Genomic DNA, 25,644 nt, shown 5'->3' with positions numbered 1-25,644 from the left:
ATCAGGAACATGGTGATACGTACAAAATATTATAAACTCCCAGCAGGGTAGAGGTACCAAAGGGTAGACCCAGCATGCCAAAAGTTCATGTGAAAAAGATTTATGGATTTTAGTTGTCTGTAAGCCCAGGATAAGCCAATAGAACAGGCTGGATATCAAAAAATAAAATGAAATAGAAAAGCCTGTGGCAGTAGGAGAAATGTCATCCTATGTTAAAGCGGTCACGGCCTCACTGTCCTTCCTGCCCATCACGCCACACAGCAAGTTTCATTTTCAGTTTCAGAAGACTTTAAAAGCAGAGGCAATGAGTCGCAAGGTGCCTGCAAATCCATGGAGACTTGGGGGACGGAGCTTGCAGCTTGGGCAGGAAGATGGAAACACACCACTGCCTTTGCAAGTCTGTTGCAGGGAAAAGGCAAGGGCGCACGCGCTCTCTCTCTCTCTCAAATGGGAAGGAAAGAAGGTGAGATACAAGTGAGAGAGTTCTCAGAATACAACATCTTTCCATTTGAGCTGTGCAGAAGTGCAGGGACGTCTTGGGGATGCTGAGCCTCCTGGGGTGGGGGGCAGGGGGGCACAGCCATGCGGCTCAGACCTCTAAGTCTCCTAATCTAGGGCCCCCTTACAGACAGGCACCAGGACCCGCCCCCTCCAAGTGCCCCCAGAGCTGCGCTTCCCAAATGGCAGGAGTCTGACAGCATAGCTCCTCCTCCCACCCCCATCCCCCCCCCAGGCTCCTCCACTGACCTCATCTTCACGAGACCAGATATTTTACAATCAGGAACATTCCTAGAGAACCAACACCGAAACCAAGGCTGACGAGAGATAAAGGTTCAGCTGTGCCGGCCAAGAGCTGCTGCTGGGACTGTGTCCAAGGCTCTGTCATCTCCCCCCAGCCAAGGGGATGGCTCACATGCACTGAGAAGCCTCCATGCCTCACTAACACTCAACTCTGATCTATGTTTCGATTGCTTCTACCATCAAGGAACAAGCATTGCACCTACCAAGCAGGAACTGCAGTCTCTGAATCCAAAAGACATTTTCAAAAGTGGGACATCATCTTGGTTTACAAGTGTAAGAGGAAAAAAATAAAACAAAGGTAAGCCCTAAGGGCAGGGAAGGGGTAAGGAAATCTTGTTAGTGCAAGTCCCTCCTTTAGGATGTGTCAGTAAAAGGCCCCTCCATTTCACAGACATCTCAGGGAAGACTCCTCACAGGGTTCTGCTTTTCTCTATCTTCAAGGACCTCACCCACTCCCCCAAGGCTGACAATGATAATTTAGTGTACATCTTAGCTCTGAATTTATTCCTAAACTTGACTCAAATTTCCAACCACCTCTCTAAGAATCACCCAGACTTTGGACATCCAAATCAAGCTCATTCTCTTCCAGGCAACTAGTATGAAAGCCTGGAAAGTGCCTTCTACTCTTCTCTCTTTCTCCATTTTTCAATAAGCCATCAGCCATACAGTTTCACTTAGGAGCCCAAAACCTCAAGCCACTAGGCCCGCAGTTAACTCAGATCACAGCAAGACCCCCAGCCCTGCCTCTGGCTTCTCCCAGTATATATACCCACCCACCCCACTCTCCACTGGCAGAAGCCCAGCTCGGATCACATCAGCCTACCACTCAACCAACTTTCTAGGGCTCCTCTCCAGTCGCTACCAAAACACCAACCGCCTAGCCTGACCCTCAGGGCCCTCCACGCTGGCACTCCAACCACCTCTTCCCTGTGAATTCTCTAATGCACCAACTCCGGCAGGGAGGGAGGTCCACTCAGCACCACGCACACACATCCCGGGCTTCGGCTTACACGGATGTCTGTCTCCATGCCCTTGCTCGTGCTGCTTCTTCCACTCAAACATTCCTGCTCACCCCCTGGATGGGACTCTCAAACCACTTGTTTAATCTGTTCATTTTCTCAGGAAACAAAGCCTCAGAGGCCTGGAACCACAGGCATCCGGTTATAGGCCGGGCTGGACAGAGCCAGACCGCCCCATCCAGGGCTCTTTTCCTAGACCATACCAGGTCCCCATGATTTGCTTTTAACAGGGATGAAACAGAGAGTTTGGCTTGAAATGTTCTTATTAGACTAAAACCTCTAAGCCCACCAAATTTATTTTAAGAAACAAAAAACAGAAAAACACAGTGCCTGCCTTTCTAGTGACTTAGGGGACTTTTCCTAGACTCACAAGCCCCACTGGTTGCACTTTCCAGTTTCCAGTTTAACCACTAATACTATGTGGATGTGAAGGGCTCTGTTGCCCAGCCTGGGGTCTGCCCCAAGGGCTTGAAAGCAGACCCACCCTCTCCCCGACAGGGACAAGCCAGCTGCGCTCTACTGCCTCCGTTTATTCAATCAAGATTCAAGCAAAAAATTGTTAAATCTACAGAGCTCTGAAAACCTGCAGAGAGAGGTGTTCCAGGACACTATAGGCTTTTTTTTTCATAACACCTACATCCAAACCACATCTCTGGCTTCTTTTGAGAAGGACAACATTTAAGTTAACCATGTACAATCGGTTCTGACTATGCTTGCTGATTAAAGTCAACAGTGAGACTGTCAAGTAGGATTTACTGCATTTGGAAAACGATTACCTTCGTGTACCAGGAGGCTACTCAAAGGTTGACCACCACCCCTAGCCCACTTGACTGTGGGACTTCTACATAAGGACCACTGCACACACCCACCTTCCCCTCTGAGAGGAAGGAATTGTGTCTTTCTCATCTGTGTCCCAAGGGTCTGGCAGAGAGCAGATGCACAATCACTGTGTGGTGACTGACACTGAACTTAAAGGACAAGCTGGATTTCTTGGCCAAAAATATGTAAAAATACCACAGGACTCCCCTAAGCAGTGTGGTAATTGCAAAATAATTAATACAGAATCTATGCTTTGGTGGTCTAGCACACTGAGCTCTTCCCCTGGGGAAAAACACCAGAGATCACAATCTCAACTAGTTTAAACACTATAGGATTGATAAAAATCAAACCCTAATACAATGCTCTTTCAGCTACGCTAAAACTGGGTGATACCGCCTTGATTGAAACTCCAGTGTACTCTAAAATCATACATTTTCAAATGTGGGAAGAAAATGTCTTCCATTCACCTAGAAACTGTAACATGGCTGTTTTTTGGAACTATAAGAGGGCTCTGACCATATCAAAAGCACTAGCAAACTTCATGCTCATTATACAATTTATTTGGTAATAATCAAAACAAAAGGGGCCACAAACTCATTACTCATAAGCAGGTTTTTGGTTTGTGTTTCTGAAGTCACATTTTACAATTAAAGCTCTAATATTTTAAATTTGGAAACTTACATGTGTAAGAAAACAAAAAAACCTGACACAATAGAGACCACCACAATAGACATGTGTCTCTAGGCAAATACTGCCTCAAACATCTTACAATTTATTTTCACCTAATGACTGATTTCCTCTGGGTCCACCCAGTGAAAAGAACTTCCGCAAAATACCATTTGGCTGATTCTCTGCCTCCGGCGGGCCTACAATTATGAATTCTGCTTAAAAAAAAATAAACTTCCTTCCTATTTTTAAAGTTTTCCAAAATTGGAGAATCTACATCTTTGGTTGGCACACTATTTCCTGGACTTTCACAGCCCTGGAAGTGAAGAAATTCTTCACAATATTTTGAGAGATGACAAGGACTTAGAAACGGTGGGGCAGCTGCTCCCTCCCTCTATTTTAGGAAAGGGGAAATCGAGGCAGAGTTGTGACCCTGGGTAAGGTCATGCAGTGGCAGCAGCCAGTGTAATTCTCTCTGCCCCATGATCCCCTTATCGGATCTGAATGACTTGTGGGCTGATGAGAGCATTTTGCTCATTCTCTACCCATGAACCAGGGCTTATGTTTAATTCAAGCAGAATGTGATAAAAACAGTGAAAAATAATCTCAATATCACAGTGAGTACCAATGATGCAAAGTGCTCTGGACTGAGTCAGAACACCTTGTTTTATTTATTTATTTGTGTGTGTGTGTGTTTTGTGTGTGTGTTTTGTGTGTGTGTGTGTGTGTGTGTGTGTGTGTCTGTTAACATCACTCAGAACACCTTGCTTTAATCTCAGCTGTGACTCTGGGGAAACCACCTCCCCTCTAGAGGACCCAATATTTTCATCTTTCAAAAGAGGGAACAGGGACTTCCCTGGTGGTCCAGTGGTTAAGAGTCTGCCTAACAAGCCAGGGGACACGGGTTCGATCCCTGGTCAGGTAACTAAGATCCCACATGCCGAGGGGGAACTAAGCCCTTGAGCTCTAGAGCCCACGCGCCTCAACCAGAGAGAAGCCCCTGTGCCGCAACGAAGATCCCATGTGTCACAACTAAGACGTGACTCAGCCAAATAAATAAATTAAAAAAAAAAAAGAGGTAACAGAACCAATAAGCAACTGTGAAGGTCATCTCCACCCCTAAATGCAATGAAGATGATGGTGGTAATGGCCTACTCTTATGAAGTGCTTACCCTAAGCCTGGCACTGTTCTAAGTATGTTATGTGGATAAATCCTCAACAGCCTGGAAGACGGCTCTTATCCCCAATGTTGAGGATGAACACATTCACGCGTAGACAGAAGTGACGTATCCAACGTGGCACCTCCACTGGGAACAGAGGGAGAGAGGGTCTGCCCCAGGCCACTGGCTCCAGGGGCCCTCTCTTCCTTATCAGAGGTGGAGAGTCTAAGATGACCGCCCTGACCTGCAGTAACAGAGACATTCCAAACGAAGATCAATCATCATGATCATTCAACCTGATGTCCTATGAGACCAAAGGCCCAGGGAAGTATAACTTGAAGTGTTTAAGTCAAGAAATTTAATGGAAACTTACATCTACATCCACCCCACTGCTTACACAAGCTCACCCTAATGGGTGCTTGACAGTTTACATCACTCATCTCATGTGACACCAAAACAGGACTAGGTGGGGGGCAGCAGGGCAGAGATCACCACTCCCATGGCATCGAGCCAAGGCTAAACAGCAACACAGGCAAACCTGGGCCTCCAACCCACGCCTTCAACTTCCTGTCTGGTGTCCTGTCACAGGCTGCAGGAGATGCCACTATGGCGGGATGCTCTAAAATAATTCTTAACATAAAGAGCACTTTCCAGAGAAGCTGAATAACTACAAAACACGGTTCCATGGTGCTTTGAAAAGAACATGAGATGATAAGTGATAATGCTCTAAAGCTCAAAATTCAAGTCAACGAGAAAACTGAAAACTCAGGCTTATAGTCACTTCAAAACTGACCTCTTTTGGTCTATCATTTACTTGCCCTAACCTTCCCCCAATTTTGACCCATCTTCAATTTTCTATTGGTGAGAAACCCTTTATTTCCTGGTTTTTTTCCTCCCTAACCAAGAACACCATGAAACTCAGGCATTCAAAAAATATGAGCTCCTTCTTGAATAGCTTCAATCTTATACATCTATTTTTTTTTTATACACCTATTTTTAAAAGCAGCCAAGTTGAATGTTTGTTTTTACCTCTCACCAATGGGAGAAAAAAAACAAGTTCAGTCTTTCTGTTTTTCTAAGTTCTGACCGCCCTTTTTTTTTATATCCTGAACATGTGTTGTAATCCATTTATTACAGAGATAGCATAGGTACAATAGATAAAACATGAATTCACAACTAGACAATTCAAGCTTTAATCTGAATAGCTATGACAAGTTGCCTAACTTCTCTGAACTTCAGTATCTTCACACACCTTTCCCAAAAACGGGGGAAGGAATAATACCACTACTTTCAGGATTCCTTGGAAGCTGACGGCTCCCAACACAATGGCTGGCACATATTAACTGCTCAAAAATGTAATCATCTCTTCCTTTCCGTGCTTGCGTTAACACTATAAATCCGCTCTGCAAGTGACACTTCTCTAGAAAGCTCACTCTCTTACTGGAGAAGAGACAATGGTATACACACCTGCCTCATCTCCCACAGGATGCCCTCCTGGGAATGCGAGTCCAGTACTGGGAGGGGGCGCTGTGTCACCACACTGGACTTTGGCAACTTCCACTCTCTTGAAACACTCAGGCCCTGGTTTCTTCCTGCACACAGTTCACACAACTGGTTGGGCCTCCCAGGCTCTTGAGCATTTAAGACAATGACACCCTTCACATGTCAGGGAATCTCCATCCACCCCAACAGGCAACTCACTGCATGCTTCTTTTCTTTGCCCTTTTCTTTGCAGGGCCCTTGACCTACTCTGAAATGCACATGCATAAACTCAGGTGGCTAAAAAAAAATATTCTCAACTACAACCTATTGCTACACATGCATACTTTTGATTTTAATAAAATAATTTAGAAAGCACAAATAAATCAGCAGGGCAACATTAACAAAGTGTGCAAAACCCAGAGATCTGGGACCTTGGGTTTAAGTTCTGCCACAACAACCTATATGATCTTGTTCAAATTAAGCCACCTAATTGCCCTGGGTCTCAGTTTCCTTATGTAGTAAACAGAAAATAAAGTTACATTCTGGTTACACCAGAATGACCACCATGCCAAAATTACAAATAGGTGTGTCCATGCCCTAGGGTGTGCTGGGATGAAAGAAAAGAGTTGCCCTTAATTCTGAATCTCCCTGTATCTGGGTAATTTACTTAATGTGACATGCCTCCCTTAAGGTTAAAAAATCATTGGTCTCACAAGCAAAGCAAACAGAGAGCAACCTTGAATAATTCTAAAACATGCTAGAAAACTACCAAGAGTATATCCTAACTATTTTTCTTCATAACCTACGATTCAATCACCTTTCTTTAAAGACATAGCTCAGGGACTTTCCTGGTGGTCCAGTGGATAAGACTCCGTGCACCCAATGCAGCGGGCCTGGGGTCGATCCCTGGTCACAGAACCAGATCCCGAATGCTGCAACCAAAGAGCCCGCGTGCCGCAACTAAGACCTGGCACAGCCAAAAGAAATATTTTAAAAATTAAAAAAAATAAAGACTTAGCTCACGTATCCTCTCCTCTAAAGTCTCCCTGGACTCCATGGCTGTGTGACTCCCTGTTCATACAACTGTATTGTCACACTAAATTAAATTATCTTCACGGGGCCCTCTCCCTGCTAAACTGCAAACTGCTCTAAGGCTGAGCCTGTGTCCTACTCTTCTCTGGCTCCACAGCACTGACCACGACACATTCAAAAAAACCACAGACTTAAACTGCAAACTCAACCACATTTTAAAGTTTACGTTTGCAGACGGTCTTCATAATTTCTTAAGCAAATTTTGATATTATCTGATTTTAAAACAGGACCTGGGCTTCCCTGGTGGCACAGTGGCTAAGAATCCACCTGCCAATGCAGGGGACACGGGTTCGGGCCCTGCTCCAGGAGGATCCCACATGCCGTGGAGCAGCTGACTCCGTGTGCACAACTACTGAGCCTGTGCTCTAGAGCCCGCAAGCCACAACTATTGAGCCCATGTGCCACAACTACTGAAGCCCACGCACCTAGAGCACATGCTCTGCAACAGGAGAGGCCACAGCAATGAGAAGCCCACACACCACAACGAAGAGTAGCCCCCACCTGCTGCAACTAGAGAAAGCCTGTGTGCAGTAACGAAGACCCAATGCGGCCAATAAATAAATAAATTTATTTTTTTTAAAAAAAGGACCTATAAAAAAGAGATAAATACAGAACACATTATTAATTTTATAGGTGATAAAGGCTCAGCAAAGAATTTATCCCAGCTCAATCAAAGCGAACAAGGCCTGAGTCTAATCCCATCATAACACATGACAGATCTAAAAATAATCTGCAGAAGTATCATAGTGCATGAAAACTAGGAAAATTCTTTTTCATCACACTTTTCTCATAAATCTAACAAAACAGGGCTTCCCTGGTGGCGCAGTGGTCAAGAATCCGCCTGCCAATGCATGGGACACGGGTTTGAGCCCCAGTCCAGGAAGATCCCACATACCGAGGAGCACCTAAGCCTATGTGCCACAACTACTGAGCCTGCGCTCTAGAGCCCACAAGCCACAAGTATTGAAGCCCACGCACCTAGAGCCTGTGCTCTGCAACAAGAGAAGCCACCGCAATAAGAAGCCCACACACTGCAATGAAGGGTATCCCCTGCTCTCTGCAACTGCAGAAAGCCCACGTGCAGCAACTAAGACCCAATGCAGCCAATAAATAAAAAATAAATTTTTTTTTTTGAAAACCCAAAAAGCAGTATAGACTGGTTCTTTAAATTTATTTAAAAAACCAGTACAGACTGCTAGTTCATCACTCTTCCAGTAGCAAATATAGAGGTAACAGAAATAATGGAAAAATGAAAGGTACTTAAGTCTAGATTCACAAATATAACCAAATAATTTTTTCCTTTTCTACAACTTTTATAAATGTTCCTGAATACCAATGTATATTATGAAATAAAATTCAAAAAAACCGATGTATTATTTCTACTCCTTCTTAAAAGTCATCAAAAGGGAGGGCTCCACATCATATATCATTAGGGAAATGCAAATTAAAGCAACAATGAGATACCTTACACACCTATTCAAATGGCCACAATCTGCAACACTAACAATACCAAAGGCTGATGAGGATGTAGAGGAAAAGGAACTCTCATTCATTGCTGGTGGGAATGCAAAATGGAATGGCCACTCTGGAAAACAGTTTGGCAGCTTCTTACAAAACTAAACTTACTCTCACCATATGATCCCATAATCGTTCTCCTCGATGTTTACCCAAAGGAGTTGAAAACGTATGTCCACACAAAAACCTGCACAACGACGTTTACAGCAGTTTTATCCATAACTGCCAAAACTTGGAAGTAACTGAAATGTCCTTCTGTAGATGAAGAGGTAAACTGTGGTACATCCAGACAATGGGATACTACTCAGTGTTAAAAAGAAATGAGTGATCAAGCCATGAAAGACACTGGAGAAACTTAAATGTACATTACTAAGTGAAGGAAGCCAATGTGAAAAGGATACATACTTTACGATTCCAACTATATGACATTCTGGAAAGGGCAAAAACTATAAAGATCAGTGGTTGCCAGCGGTTGGAAGAAGGAAGGGATGAACAGGCGGAGCACAGAGAATTTGGGGGGCGTGGAGACTATTCGGTGTGATGTTACAGATACATGTCATTATCCATTTGTCCAAACACATGGAATGTACACCACCAATAACGAACCACAGTGTAAAATATGGACTTTGGGTGAAAATGATGTATCAATGCAAGTTCATCAATTGTGACAAATACACCACAATGACTGGGGATACTGATAATAGCGGAGGCTGTTGCATGCGTGGGAACTGAGGGTGTATAGGAAATCTCTGTACCTTCTGCCCAATTTTGCCAGGAACCTAAAATTGCTCAAAAAATAAAATCTATTTAAAAAAAGGGGGCAACTTGAGTCTATTTTTCAATAATAACCCGATGCCTAGCCTATTATAATATCCTAATGGTGTTTGGGACAAAGTTAAGTACACTGAAAAAGAGAAAAGGCCATCAAAGTGTTTTTCAAATTTGATAAACTGAATAGTTAATATGTAAAATGTTCCAATTTTTTAAAAGGTGCAAGAGTATGCAATGCAAATTTTTCCTTTCATTCCTATTCTCCAGACAACCAATTTCAAACCTGTTGATTTTTTTTAAGTTTTATTTCATGGGACACTATTTCCACTATTGTCCTCCCAGATACAAATGACTATTCTGAAATCACAGCAGTTGTTCCAAAAAATATGAGCAACTTCTACATCTAATAGTAGGTATTAGCAGAAAATATTTAAATTGAGAACCTTGCTACTCCAAGTGTGGCCCCCAGACCAGCAGTATCAGCAGCGTCGGGGAGCTTGTCGGATATGCAGAATCTTAAGTTCCATCCCAAACCTACTAAAGCAGAGCTACATTTTAACAAGACGCCCAAGCGATTTGTATGCACTGGTATACATGACAAGGCCACCTCTGTTTTCACAGAGTTTACAGGCTAAGGAGATAAATTATTCAAATAACTTCAATGAAAGATACACAGAATAAACTACACAGCTACAAGAGTTTGGGGAGAGATCAGCTTTGGTCCCTAAGGGGTCCCCACTGCCCCAAGATAAAACGCCAGCTCCTCGGAAGGGATCTGTGTGCCATGCACATCTTGGCCCCAGCACATCTGTTCAGCTCACCCTCTGCTACCCCCTACAGCAGATTTCCTGCCAGCATGACCAACAGCCAGTCACTGAGGTTCCTCCAAAGTGCCTGCAGGCCACTGCACGTGCTACCCCAACCACCTGGCACACCCTGCCCTTCCCCAGCTACCTCCTCCTTGGCCACCGTCCCTGCTCTCCTGTGGCACAGCCTCGGAGAGAGGCTACTCTCCCTTGCCAGAGGAGCTCCTCCAGGGCAGAGGAGATGCCTAGCGGTTATTTTCTACCCAGTTTAGTACATTCACCCAATGAATGAGTAAATGAATGAATGAGAGATGCTTCAGGGAAGGGGTGAAGATGAGAAGGGCTTAGATAGTCAGAAATGGAAGATCAGAGCAGAGGCACATTTAGGCTAAGATCAGATTAGGGAATCTGTCTCGGAGAACAAACTATAATTTGCTTTTTTCTCATTATGAGATCTGCTCCAGGCAGTGTCCCGTTGTGGATTAGGTGGGGTTTCTATCCCTGCTTTTCTCCCTTTTCCTTGTTAAACCAACCTGCACCCAAATTGTTATTACTCTAAGCAACTAGAGCTCCCAAAGCACAGAGAGAGGCTGCTGCTACTATCCAACAAACACTCCACAGGAGTGCTGCTGAAATCTTGGTCGGGGTTACACCAGCTTTGCTTAGCAGAGGCAGCAAATTTTTCAAATTCAAGGAGTGGTTTGACTATGACAAGTTCCTCCCTCTTCATTAAACTCAAACATGTACTAATTAAAAGTAATATAAGTCTACAGACAAAAAAATGTTAATACATATTTTAAAATTTTCCATCACAACCTAGGACACAACCTCAAGCAACTAACCAACATCAGACTGACTTGAAGCAAGACAGCAGAACTGCCGCCTACATACTAGCTCCAGTCAGATTCACATCTTACAGGAAGGCTGCTGTGTGCCAGTAAACAGAAGAGCAAGTCCAGCTGGTCTGAGGCACCCAAGGTGGGCTGATCCAGTCTGCAGGAAACCACAAAGATAAGTAAATAAGCCCAATGCCAGGACACAACTGTGCCTGCAAGCTGTGGTTAGAGGCAGCTGAGCAAAGGACAAACTGCTTGTGTTCAACATAAAAGAAGCGATTTGTTACTCGGTCATTTGCACCAATCTCAGACACTGGGTCACAATCATTTCACAAGATAAAGAATAATTATGTGTCTAAGGTATCACTACCACCTCCCACCTGAAACACACCAGCCTCCTAAGTGGTCCCCTTGGTTTCTGCCCAAAGTAGACGTCACTCCTCGCTTTCATGCCCACAGCATTTACAAGCAAACCCCACACAGTGCCTATGGAGCCCTCCTCAGCCTGGCCCAGATCAGCCCTCCCCAACTCAGGGCCCAGCTCTCTGCGCTTCACCTGCCTTCTTCCTGCTGCTCTACCAGGCCCACCTCCAGGCCTGTTCCCTCTTCCTAGAACACCTTTTGGGCCCTCTTATGCTCAGGTGAAATGCCACCTCCTTGCCATCCAGCCCCCAGGCGCCCTCTACCAAAACACCCTGTTAACTTCCCTTTCTAACACTCACCACCATCTGCAATTATCTTGTTTATCTGTTTCCTTCTTTGCTGTCTCTCCCACCTAGAATTTAAGCACCATGAGAACAGGGACCTGGTCTGCCTGTTCATTGCTCAATCTCCAGCTCCCCCAACAGTACCTGGCACATAGTAGGTGCTCAATAACTACAGCTGTGTTGAACACATTTGTTAAATAACTTGTTGAATGAATAATGGCTATAAACCCATGTTTTATGCAAGGCCAAAATATGAAAAGCCTGGTTTTACATAAAATATTAATTAGTGATTGAGTACGAGTTTACATAAGGACTCCTTCCCTAATGCATTTTTAAATATTTGGCTTACAAAGCTTCAGTGTGCACATTTTTTTAATATTTACTTATTCATTTATTTGGCTGTGCTGGGTCTTAGCTGCAGCATGCTGGATCTTCGTTGCGGCATGCAGGATCTTTGAGTTGCGGCATGTGGGATCTCACTTGCGGCATGCAAGATCTAGTTCCCTGACCAGGGATCAAACCCAGGCCCTCTGCATTGGGAGCACAGAGTCCTAACCACCGGACCACCCAAGAAAACAAATTCATGTTCAGGTAACCACCTGCACCAAGTGACACCCACTCCCCTTCTTCCCTAACAGGTGCTGGGCTGCAGTTTACACAGGTCAAAGCAGGAATTAGATGTGCAAGTGTTCGTGTGAGGTGTGTGCTCATATGCATTTATGTGTTTTCATTCTAAAACCTAATATAAATGCACTTGGGGAGTATGCACGTTCTGTGTATTATCTATGCCCCTTGTTTCTACTTTTAAAACATTTCCTAGTCTATGATGCAAAGTATGTTAATGACTTGTCTCTTAACTGAACACCAAATAAATTCCATAGGAAGCCACTCTTATAATGTGTAACCCCAAGAAATGAACTTTCAAAGAGTAACCTGGTATTTTGAAAGCTCTCACAGATTAACACATTGTCTACAAAAATCAATTACAGGATGCAATTTACTATAACACAACACCTAGAAAAAATTAAATACAAAAGAACTACATTTTTTTTAATTATGCTGACAACTGACAGATAACTTTGCTCCAAAAACATTTCATGGTTTTTTGTTGTTGTTCTGTAGTTTAAACAAATTTGGAATAACAAGATTCAGAACTTAGATTAAGTTATCAACATGCTGTTCATTTTCTACATGAGGTTTTCTAAAGTACTGCCAGTTGCAAAAAGCTGACAATCCTTATAAAATCCTTGATTTCTTTTTCAAATAAAGCTTTGGTTTGCTGTTTTCACTGTCACCTCTGTAGGCCAAAGCAAACAAAAGTCCACCTCACTCCTATAAGTGAAAAGCATCTTATTAAATATGCTTTAGGAAAGTATATAAAACAGTACTAGCAGTAAGGTTTTTTTAGACTTACCTCTTGATTTTGGAATAAAACACAATGAGTCTATTTTTTTCCTCCTTTTGGCCTTGCAGTATAAAACTAATAAAAGTAGACTCAAATCCTCAACCTCAGATAAGTAATATATACTCAGGCAACACACCCTGAATTACTTTTAAAACTATATAACATTTGTAAGTTTTAAATGTACTTTATAACATTTATAAATTATTTATAAAAGCCAATTAGCTATCATTTCAAGCCAGAAAATCTGGGCATTATTAGTTTTTCTTCAGTACAAAACCACCTTATAACAACTCACAACTTGTTTGAAAGTCACTTCACTTTACTACTAGCTGAGTTTCAGGAAGTGAAGATTTTGGTGAGGATGGGGAGATAGAATAGGATATAGTGCCTGTCTAATAACTAGTGATACCTGGTTTCTGTGTCTCCATTTTATTATCACTTAAATGACACACAAGGCCTTACCTGTCTCAGAAATAGGTACTTATAAAAATGTACTTTAACACTCTAAAAGCGCTGCATCATAACTAGGGATACCACCACCTATTATTTGTAAAGCGTCACGAACGGCTAACGGGTTCTCTCAACATGAGTTTACTTCTCAACCAAACTGCCATCCACCAAGAGCTAGCGAGCTCTCGAAGGGGCTGGCAAAGAGAAGAGCCTGTGGGGAAAGGTGCCGGATTAACCTGCTGGCCTGTAGAGGGTCTGAGAGCTGCATCATTCAAAAGACACAAACACCTGGTACTTCGGGAGGGTATGATTCTATTACTGCCTTCTCAAGCCGGTGGGAACTCTAGAAATCCACTCCAATCCCTTCATTTCTGCAATGGAGGAGTTGGCCCAGACTTGTAACGCTTAGTGATTCTGAAGGCGCCAATGTTCTGTAAAGAAAGCCTTAAGGAAATAAAAAGGACTTACATTTAAAATTCAGACACCAAAACCTGCCCCCGGAAACCAGCGAGTTAAAAACAAAAGACAGACCTCCTCCAAGCGCACCAAGTTCAGCCTTCGGGCATCTTCCGTGCACCATCCCGGACAACCGAGCGCAAACCTGTATCCGGGAGACCGCCGCGCGAGGTCCAACCTCGGGTAAACACCTCGCGGCGCATCCGCGGCGCGCGGGGGGTGGGGGGGGGCGGCGTTCGGCGGCCGGAGAAGCGCCCCCGCCCGGCGTCGAGCCTCGCTCTTCCCACCTGTGAAATGGGCGCGACGCCACCGGCCAGTTCCCCGCCACCGGGAAGAAAAGCCAATGAATGAGAGTCACCTGGTGAAGCGCCCGGGCGGCGTGGGCCGCTCTCCGGCCGCGGTGTCCCGGCAGCCGGGCGCCCCCCGCCGCGGTCGGACTCCCCGCCCAGGCCGCGGGCGCTCCCCGCGCCCCGCACTTCCCGCGGCCGGGCGGTTACCAAGGCTCCCCGAGCCGCGCCCGCCCGCCCGCCCGGACGCCGGCTCCCGGGCCGTCCGCTACCGTAACGGGCGCCGGCCCGACGCGGCCCCGACGCCGCCTACCTTGGCCACCCAGCTGAACAATGGTGACATCGCGGGCCGGGCGGCGGCGGCTCGTCGCCCGCAGCTCCCGCTCACTCCCGCCGCCGGCCCGAGGGGCGGCGGGCAGCCGGGGGCGGGCTCGGGGCGCGGCGAGGCCGGGGCATGGCTCCCCCCGCGGCGGCGGCGGTGGCGGCGGCGGCGGCGGTGGCGGCGGCGGCGAGCTCCTCCCCGCTCGTCACTGCCCGGAGAGGTCGCGCCCGCAGGGCTGCCCCGCCGAGAAAGGGAAGTGGGTGGGGAGAGCGGGGGAGGGGCGCGGAGGGGAGGGAGCGCGGCCGACCCCGCCCCCACCCCGCCCGCCCCCACGCTCGGCGCGCGGCGGGAAGTTGGGACCCGCGGGGGTCGCCCTCCTCCGGGACTGCCCCGGCTGCGCGGCTACCGGGGGAGGAGCCCTGAGCCCGGCGGGCTAGGGACGCGGCTTTCTAAGCCTCTGGGGTCCGTTTCGCCCAACTTTCAGCAAACTAGGAATGCCTCTCCTTGAGGCTTGAAAAAAGCCCCGGAGTTGGAGCGAGCGCAAAGCCCGCCCAGCTTCCCAGGGGTCACCCCCACCCCCACCCCCATAGCGTTTCTTCCTGAACGCTCCAGATTGCTGGGAACAAAAGGGCCAGTGTTCCCCTAACTCTTAATACCTTTATATAATCGAAGGTGGTTTTCTTGGAGTCAGAACACTCAGCTGTTGAGGCTAGAAAAGGGGCGGTGGAAAAAGAACCTTCGGTTCCTGCCAGCTGGGAGGTTTCAGCAACGTGAGAAATGTTGGTTTCACCAGTTTTCTTCTCTCCCAAGGCAGGATGATAAGCGGCATAATCACTTTATAGCTACAAAGGTTAAGCTGAGTTTCAAACTCAGACACCCAAGAGTTGCACATTGAGAAAAAAAAAAGGGCAAAGGTCACACTAATAGCCAATGTGTACATACACGTGTCACGTGGAGCCACTCTCTGAGTTTCCATGGCCAGATAGCCACCCTCGCCCCATAATTTTGCTTCTTTCCTCTTGTCACATTAATTGTGTCTTATCTTCATGACAGGCCAGTAGGACATTTTAATGTTCCCCAAGTGCCTGGCATCTGAGTTAGGTGGGTATACTCCTTATCTACTGCTGCATAAGAAATTACCCCAGAATTATGAAGCTGAAAACAACAGTTTCTGTGGGTCAGAATGCAGGGAGCCTCTTAGCTGGGTGCCTCTGGCTCAAGGTCTGTTAGCTGAGGCTGCAGTCATCTCAAGACTGGAACTGAAGGATCCACTCTCAAGCTGACACACAGCTGTTCCCAGGATTCAGCTTTTTGCAGGCTCTTGGACTCAAGGCCTCAGCTTCCTGATGTAGCATCTGGTCCTCCCCATAGGGCTGCTCACAAAGTGGCAGCTTGCATCCCCTAGCACAGGAGATCCGAGAAAAAGCACGTGTTCAAGAAGGAAGTCGATGGTTTTTATAAACTAATCTCAGAAGTGACATCCTAAGACTTCTGCTGCATTCAATCTAGTCCACACTGAAGGTGAGGGGATTACACAAGGGCATAAATACCAAGAGAGGGCCATGGTGGAGGGGAGGGGCGGTTCTTTTTTTTTCTCCTCCCAGGTAGGATACATGGAAACAAGATAAATGATAAAGGCATGGTGAAAGTCAAGAGTGATAGCATTCTAATAAAGCCTACCTGGGTACTTTGAAAAGGGCCTTCAGAGCATCTTAGGGAAGTGCTATTCTTTCAATCTTTTTAGCAGAGGTGTTCCCTAAAGAAATGAAGAGGTGAGTGCATTTACAGCCATTTAACCAAATCTTTCCCCGTTATCACATTATTTCCCCAAGGAAGCAGAAGAGATAAAGGTTGAGAACTCCATTAAAGTAAGAGCCTTTATGGCCGAAAGTGTGATCCATAGACCAGCTGCCTCAAAATGAACTGGCAATTGTTAGAAATGCAGACGCTCAGACCCTGCCCTAATATCCCGTCCTGCAGAGTCAGAACGTTGGTTTTACCATGAGTCCAGGTGGCTAGGATATACATAAAGTTTGAAATGCACTAGCATATGAAATTCACTAACATTGGCCATAAAATAATGTAACTGACCAACAGCCCCTTGAGGAAACAGCCAAAACTGCCCTTCATCCTTTAAATCATGTGAACTAGCTCAGCAGAGAAAGACCTAGAGAGCTATGGGGAAGCAACATCATTTTGATGGAAGTGGATAGGCAGCTGAGGACCAGGCAGAACAAGCTGGACAGATGACAAATATCATCATACACCATCATTCCAGTCGCTGGCCTGAACTCTATGAAAACGCCCAGGTTGGAGAAGCAACTCAGGGCAAAGGATGAGGGGAACCGGAAATGGACTGAAGGAACCTGAATTACCTCCGACTGACTGAGATAAACATTCTACTTCAACAGGAGGTGGGGAGGCAAAAAAGAGAAATTATATTAAATTTAGAATGAAAATTGCACTTTTTTCAAGAAAAAAAATTTGAGGCTAAATCCTGAATATGACAGTTACAAAGAAAAGAGTGCTGGCAGATGAAATAGGGACATCCAGGCTTCATTGTTAAACCTGGGTCCCATTCTCCGTGTATATACACATCAAGGTGGAGTCTTCTGCAGTTCCTGGTTTGCACTTGCCTAAACCTTAGATGACTTTTTTTTTTTTGCTGGCCATGTGGCATGCAGGATCTTAGTTCCCTGACCAGGGATCGAACCCGTGCCCCTTGCAATGCAAGCGCAGAGTCTTAACCACTGGACCACCAGGGAAGTCCCAAACTTACATGATTTTAGACTCAAGTCTCCAGGTCCATCTGCTCCAGGTCTCCCTGCCTGATTTGGGCAGAATCACTCATTTCATGGGAACGTAAGACCCTTTCCAATGGGTGGACTTGATAGTAATGTGTAGGGCGCTAACACTAAATATTACATGAAAGTTCTTCATTCCCTGCCAACGTGTCACTTGCCAACAGAAATTCTGTTATAATCTGGAAGTTCATTAAAGGGAAACTGTTAACATCAGACAATCTAAAAGATCTCATTCAAAACAATTTTCCTTAAAATACTACATTTCCTCCCATCTGCAAAATGTATCCTTCTCTAAGAAACTGTATATTCCCCCAGGGAAGCACTGTACAACGAGAGGGCATGGGTAATTTTTAATAGCTCCCCGGTGATTCTCTTTCAGCCAGAATTGAGAATGCTTACAGACAGAATAATCATTGCTCAAAGATGCTGATGGTTCCCAGCCCTGATTTTTCTATCAGAGTTACCTGTGATTCCAAGGCAAGTAGGTAAGGAAGGAGGGCAGATCATTTGGCTGCTCTGTGGCAGAATCAAATTCTAGATACCTCAGAGGGCAGGCAGGTCATATAAACGTGTGAAGAGGGCCAGGTGTGAGACAATAAGGAATGAATGAACTGTGGCAGCTTGGAGAATGTGTGCTCAATTATTAAAACACTCCGCCCAGCCAAGCAAAATGTGCCAGCTTGGAGGAGTGTGTGTCGTGTGTGTGTATGTGTGTGTGTTTGTGTGTGAGAGAGAGAGAGAGAGAGAGAGAGAGAGAGTCTGATTATCAGCCAGGATTGAGAACCACTTCCATAGTTCTAGTTCCCTTATTAAAAAAAAAAAAATAAGTTGCTCTGTGGAGAGCAATAGGCTATCCAAATAGGAGTGCAGAGATCTAAACAAGTAGGATCTACAGAAAATGTGAGACCACTGTTTGAGTAACTCTGAAAGGAAGCTTTAATGTCTCACCATCTCAGTTTTCCTGAGACATTAAAAGGGTGGGTGGGAGAACCCAGGAACTGGAAGAGTTGCTCATCTACTAAGCCTGACCATAACTCCCCAAATAAACCTGACACTCCTGCCCCACTCTTTTTCCGTGTTCCTCCTGTGAAGAGAAGCACAGAGCAAGGAGAGCAAAACCTCCTGGGAGTTCAGGAGGCGATGCTGACAGGCTGCTCTCCACCAACTGAAATGTGGAGGGCACAGAGGTAGGAAGCATGTAAAAGCATGACCTCACTCTGCAGCCTGGTCCTCCCCATCACAAGACCTGGTTTAAAATAGAGCCACTGTAACACCAGCTCCACAAGGAAACTCAACTTGGTTTCAAGTGAATCAGAATCACCTGGCACTTGGTAACAAGGATTCTGACAGCAGTTACAATCTGTTTTGTTTTGTTTTCCCCACATCACCATGCTATTCTGGGACACCAGGTAATTCAACTCAATTCTGACACTATCTACCTGGCGATTGTGTCAGATCCCATAGAATAAGGGCTCAGTTCTACAAGACTGCCCACCCCCTCCAACTTCAGATACCAATCACAAGTTCAGGTCATTACCTGTGCTTCTGACCAACTGGCTATAGATTGGAGGTTCCAATAACCCCGTCCTTGGGTTCAATGACTTTGCTAGAGTGGGTCACAGAACTCAGGGAAACATTTTACTTACTAGATCACCAGTTTATTATAAAAGAGTATAACTCAGGAACAGCCAAATGAAAGAGATGCATATGGTAAGTTATGGGGGAAGGGGGCAAACCTCCCATGCTCTTTCTGGGCATACCACTCTCCTCAAATTTACACCTATTTCCAACCCGGAAGCTCTCCAAACCCCTTCATTTTGGGTTTTTATGGAGGCTTCATACAGAGGCATGATTGATGACATCACTGGCCTTTGGTGAATGAACTCACTCTCCAGCTCCTCTCCCTTAGGCAGAGTTCAAGGGGTGGGACTGAAAGTTTCAACCTTCTAATCACAAGATTGGTTCTCCTAGCAACCAACCTCCATCCTAAAAGGACCAGGGGCATTCCAAAAGTCACTTGATTAACATAACAAAAGACACCTTCATGGCTCTCTTCACAGGAAATTCCAAGGGTTTTAGGAGCTCTGTGCCGGAAAGGGAGACAAAGACCAAAAATATATTTCTTTTTATAAATCACAATATCACAGCAACTGACCAAGAATTTATTCAGTTTGGGAATATTCACTAGCACCCATTGTGTAAAGCAAACACATGCCTTAGCAAGGAATAGCAAAGATGTTCAGACTGAAGCCTGTCCTGAGTAGGCATAGAGGGTAGCAGGGAAGAGTGAAAAATGCCAAAGGAAGGGCCCAGGTGAACCTCCATGGAGTCCCAAAGGAACAAAAGATAACTTCCGGCTGCAAAGGAAGAACCAGCATCCTGGCTGGAAGACACTGGGTCTCTTACAGATGGTGATGAGGGAGTGGGCTTTCCAGGAAGAAGGACCAGCTGGCATGAAAGATTGGTGCTCATCTCCAGAAATCACGCCTTACCAGGACAGACAGGATAGAAATCAGAGCTCACATTGCAGAGAGCATTTTAGTAAATGGTAGTTTAGAGGTGTGCAGTCATCCTTCACTGGCATAAAAGTTTGTTTCCAGAAAAAATATTTGCTGAGGATACTGTCAAATCCAGAAACGTCATGAAAAAAGTCCCTCTGTATGAATTGAAAACATAGGTCCATGAAAACACTTGTACGTGAATGTTCACAGTAGTGTTATTCATAATGACTAAAAAGTTGAAACAACTCAAATGTCCATCGACTGATGAATGGATGGTGTACCCACACAACAGAGTATTATTTGGTCATAAAAGGTGATAAAGTATCAAGCATGACCTTGAAAACATTATGCTAAGTGAAAGAAGCCGGACACAAAATACTACATATTGTATAGTTCCATTTATAAGAAATACCCAGAATTGACAAATCCAAAGAGACAGAAAGTAGATTCATGGTTTCCAGGGATTGGAGAGTGGGAAAAATGGGGAGTGACTGCTAATGAGTATGGGGTTTCTTTTTAAGGTAATGAAAATATTTTGGAATTACATAGTGGTGATGGTTACACAACTTTGTGAATATACCAAAACCCCAGATTTCATGGCATGTGAATTATATCTCAATTTTTAAATTCCCTCTATGTGATGATGGTTTAATGACTTCAGATAAATTATTTCCCTAAGCTTGTATAATAATGGAGCCCACACTTCAAAAGGCTAGTTTCAGGATTAAATAGGATGCATATAAAGCATTCAGCCTGAATCCTTGCACATAGTAGACGCTCAGAAAATGTTAGCTATAGGAGAATAAGAAGGAGGATGAGGAAGGGGAGGAGGGGAAGGGAAAGGGGAAGAAGGAGGAGGAGGAGGAGAAGGGGAAGAGAGGAAACTTCAGTAGCAGCAGTAGCAGTGATTGGTGTAGGTTAATGATGGGTATGTGTGACAGTTAATCCTCATGTGTCACTAAGGGCTGCCCAGATAGCTGGTCAACATTATTTCTGGTGTATCTGTGAGGATGTCTCTGGAAGAGATTAGCTTTTTGAATTGGTCAATGAAGTAAAGAAGATTGCCCTCATGTTCAGTGGACATTATCCAATCCATTGAGGTCCTGAATGGAACAAAAAGGTGGAGGAAGAGAGAATGTGTGCTCGCGCTCTCTCTCTCTCTCTCTTTCTGCTTGAGCTGAGACTTCCATCTTCTCCTGCCATCAGACATCAGCGCTCTGGTTCTTAGGCCTTTAGACTCAGACCAGGACTTACACCATCAGCCCTCCAGATTCCCAAGCCTTCAGATTTGTACTGAAATACACCACTGGCTTTCCTGGTTCTCCAGATTGCAGACAGCAGATCATGGGACTTCTTGGTCTCCGTAACCACGTAAGCCAATTCCTATAATAAATCTCCTCATATGTATATAATATATCTCTCTAATATATCCTATTGGTTCTGGTTCTCTGGAGACACCTAATACAGTATGACTGTTATAAATACAGAAATAGAACAGAAGTGATGGGCTGGAGATCTCAAGTTCATGGCTGGATTTGTAGACAAACAGTTGAGAGCAAAGAAGAGATTGTGTGTTAGCCAAAACTATTACTGGGACGGGTGGGCCCCCCGACATCTCTCAATATTTTCCTCTCCCTTTTTATGGCTTGCTGTGTCTAGTAGTATGACTGTACTCCACTTGTTACTTTCACTCTATAAGCTATGCCGTGAATCATCCAAGTTTCGCTGGTAAATTCCCGTCATCTGGGCAGAGACTCGGTGTGCGCAAGCATTACAAGCCTGTCACACTTTCAGAGAGTTCAGATATTCCTCCCTAAGAAATCGATCCTGCTCACGCACACTGTTCATCTCACTTTTCTCTTCCCCACACATCCTGTCTCATGACCTGCCTGCATCTCTTTTTTTTAAATTTATTTTATTTATTATTAATTTGTTTATTGGCTGCATTGGGTCTTCATTCCTGTGCGTGGGCTTCCTCTAGTTTTGGCGACCAGGGGCTACTCTTCATTGTGGTGCGCAGGCTTCTCATTGCGGTGGCTTCTCTTGCTGTGGAGCACGGGCTCAGTAGTTGTGGCGCACAGGCTTAGTTGCTCCGAGGCATGTGGGATCTTCCTGGACCAGGGATCGAACCCATGTCCCCTGCATTGACAGGCAGATTCTTAATCACTGCACTACCAGGGAAGCCCCCTGTCTACATCTCTTGCTTTCTCTCAAGCACACACATGTATTCACATTTTAAATGATGCCAGACTCAAAATGGAGTCTTTGGCTGGCAAGACTGAGTATTTGAAGACCAGCCTCAGAGCAAAGGATGCCCAATAAATTGGTAAATAAGTGAAAGAAAGTACAGAGTGGAAGGATAAATTTTGTGAAGACTTATTTGGAGATAGACAATACATTCAGGGGATTAGCTGAAGAACACTTTACTTTGATAGAGCTGTGTCAACGTTTAAATTAAGGTCTCTAATGTCATGTTTTGATTTTGTGCGTCAAGTTGTAGTTTGTTAGCCAGAGAAACAGCAAACAGATTTAAGAAGAACATTTTTAGAGTTCTTAAGCTCCAGCCACCTACACTACATTGCAAAATTAAAAGCTGGCTGGGAATTCCCTGGCAGTCCAGTGGTTAGGATTCGGCGCTTTCACTGCTGGGGGCCTGGGTTCCATCCCTCATTGAGGAACTAAGATCCCGCAAAGCTGTGAGGTGCCGCCAAACAAAATAAATAAACGCTGGCTGAAGCCCAGCTAGAAGTCCTAAGAAGACTCTGCAATGTAAAAAGGGAGCCATTGAACTTGTAACTCTAGAGCTCTAGAGGGAACCAGACAGTAACAAATCCCCCCAAGAATACAGTTCACACCAGTGAACTTTCTCAGGATGCCTTTTTTTCTCTCTGCACTCAGCAGTCTTATTAAAGCAGAAACTTACTTTATGACACAAACTCCTCTCTTTAGTAGAAATAACAATCAATTCATTTCATTGTGATATTTCAAAACCAGCTAAATTAATATATTTGCTATTTAAATATCTGTTCCCATCTCAGTATTTTGCTTAATATGTACAGTAACTGTGTTCACTTTTTAGCTGGTAAGACATTCCAAAAATAGAAACAGTGTTCTTCTATTTTTAGCTCAGTCTATAAAGTTTAAGCAAATAATCTTCTTTCCAAAGTATTGCACACACATGTTTCAAATTCATGGAAAAACCCAGTGGCAATGAGCTCATAAAACAAAACACAGTGAAAATCTGGAGTCAAAAGATTTTTGATATCCTCAACCCTTTGTTATAACTAAACATAGATGCTTAGTTTTCAACTCAGATATTTCAATTTTAATTTCTAATAGGAACACGAAAAACACCACTTAGCACAGTACTAATTTCACCAGAAAATCACTTTTTTTTTCTATGCTGAAAGTTGTTTTTCCTTAAAAATTAGACTGAAAAATGCCAATTCCCATTTCCTGATCAAATCTATTAGTGAATAAAAATCAGACCAAAACTTCTTTTTCCCCTTCTTTCATACTAAATCATAATTTCCTTTTTTTCCCTAAAAGAGGTGATTTAGTTTACCCTTGATTAGAGTGATTTCTCAATTCTAAAACAATTTGTTCACTTTCATCTAGTTCTTTAAATGTGTCGTATTTCAATCCAGGAATCGCACTTCTTATTTACCCAGGTTGAAAACTTATGTCCACACAAACACCTGCACACTGACATTTATAGCATCTTTATTCATTAATTTCCAAAACTTGGAACAAACTAAAATGTCCTTTGGTAGGTGAGTGGATAAACTGTGGTACATACAGACAATGGAATATGATTTCAGTGCTAAAAAGAAATGAGTGATCAAGCCATGAAAAGACATGGAGGAACCTTAAATGCGCATTACTAAGTGAAAGAAATCAATCTGAAAAACACTACACACTGTATGATTCCAGTATATATGGCATTCTGAAAAAGACAAAACTATGGAGACAGTGAAAAGATCAGTGGTTGCCAGCGGTTGAGGGTGGGAGAGAAGGGATGAGTAGGCAGAGCACAGAGGATTTTAGGGTAGTGATAATACCTTGTATGATATGATAATGAAGGATACATATCATTTTATATTTGTCCGAACCCATACAATGTACGACACCAAGAGTGAATCCTAACGTAAACGGTGGACTTTGGGTGATACTGATGTGTCAGTGAAGGTTTGCCGGCTGTTAGGATCGTACCATTCTCGTGAGGGACAGGGATGTTGATAACAGGGGAGGCTAATGCAGGGGGCGGGGGTATATGGGAAATACCTTCTGCTCAGTTTTGCTGTGAACCTAAAACTGCTCTTAAAAAGCTCTTGAAAATAATCAGGTTTTAAACATCTTTGACACTCTCTGTCCATGTTCGTATTTCATGAGTGTGCTTCCGGATTTTGGATCAGAACAGCACAGCAAGCCCCCAGAAAGAGGCAGAGTGACTCTTCCATGTCGGATATCTGTGCCTGGTACAGAGCCATGCACCTCTGCACAGTCATGCAAAATAATTCATATCTGTTTCCTCACCAGAGCTTGAGAGTCCGACAGAAAGCCCACCAAGCCGTGCACACTCATGCCTCCCCAGGAGGACTCTGCCTGGCTCTGCTCCGCACAGTGCTCAGGTGCACGGAACAAGCATATTTTCCAGAAGCTAAGATCCACGTGCTGTGTTCTTAGTCCACGCCGCTCTGAAAACTTTAAGATACAAGGTCTCTCTGGGCTCACTGCTTAGCAAAGGAATACGTAGGTTATAAAATAAACCAGCACCTGCTTCCTGGTCTCTATACACAGCTAGAGAAGGTACATAACATGTTGGTTTTCACAGGAGATGCAAAGGCTGAGAAGATACAAGAAGGAGGAAATGGCTTCTCTTTTCCGTTTGTGTTGGAATCACCTTCCATTTCTCAAATGCTTATTAGTGGAAAAGCCTGAACACGGCTCTCCTCACCTGGAGTTTTTCGAACATGGTAGAGGTTATGCTGTAGGTGAGGTGAAGATAAATCCAACCTTCAGATGAGGGTCCGAATTCATCTAAAGTGGTCAGATTGATTTGCACCCAGCCCTTTGGAGCCTTTCTCACTGTGGAAGCAGCGTGGCTTCAGAGACAGCCCAGGAGGAACAGGGGCTAGGCACCCAGGTGTGCACATCTAGTTTCTACCTGCCCACGACTGTCTGTGTGGCCTCAGGCAGCTCACGCTGCATCTCTGGACCTGTTTCCACCTTGTAAACTTAGGAGGTTAGACTCATGATATCCAAGGTCCCTTCCAGCCTTCCCTCAGGAACGCTGTGGATTGTGCTAATTGAAATGCCCGTGATGAGTACGTTCCTGGTAGCCTTAGCTCAGGGTCAAGGTAGAACTAAAACATACCTGCTCCCCAATTTTAAGGTCATAATGTCACAAGGGCACCAACTTGGAATTTTTCCACCCTACAGCTGGTTTCTTACCTCAGGGGAAAAGATGACAAGAATGAATGCCTACAACATAGTGGGGGGGTCACCTGACTCCTGTCTGAGGCACCCCTTCTCCAAGATGGAGGGTCAGGAAGGAACAACATCCACTGAGCACTTATTACACGCCAGATACGTCACTTATTCTCATTAATCCTCACGACTCCAAAGCCATGGGGGCTGGACCTCCCAGAGCGCTGGGGGTCAGACCCCTCCCTGCAAAGCTGCAGGGGCAGGACTTCTGTGCCACTGTGTCTAGTAGGTGGGGCCTGTGCCCCAGTGGGGCTG

At 44.8% G+C, this 25,644-nt stretch overlaps 1 protein-coding gene across 9 annotated transcripts in view; it reads right to left on the bottom strand.

Annotated features, from left to right (window-relative positions):
• Positions 1-25,644, bottom strand: part of TBC1D1 (TBC1 domain family member 1) — a 205,698-nt gene that overhangs the window by 118,713 nt on the left and 61,341 nt on the right. Inside the window, exon 1 of one of the 9 annotated variants that reach the window (XM_057729963.1) lies at positions 14,586-14,764. The exons of 7 other annotated variants lie outside the window; for them this stretch is intronic. In XM_057729963.1, the coding sequence (XP_057585946.1) occupies positions 14,586-14,615 (30 nt within the window). In that variant the 5' untranslated portion in view covers positions 14,616-14,764. Of the gene's footprint in view, positions 1-1,811; positions 1,845-14,585; positions 14,765-25,644 lie in introns of those variants that run through there. One more of the 9 variants, XM_057729964.1, reaches the window with a different exon arrangement.

The sequence above is a fragment of the Hippopotamus amphibius genome, chromosome 3 (assembly GCF_030028045.1).
Source record: "Hippopotamus amphibius kiboko isolate mHipAmp2 chromosome 3, mHipAmp2.hap2, whole genome shotgun sequence".
NCBI classification, from domain to species: Eukaryota; Metazoa; Chordata; class Mammalia; order Artiodactyla; family Hippopotamidae; genus Hippopotamus; species Hippopotamus amphibius.
Note: the sequence above shows the minus strand (reverse complement) of the source record. Positions and strands in the feature narration are given on the sequence as shown.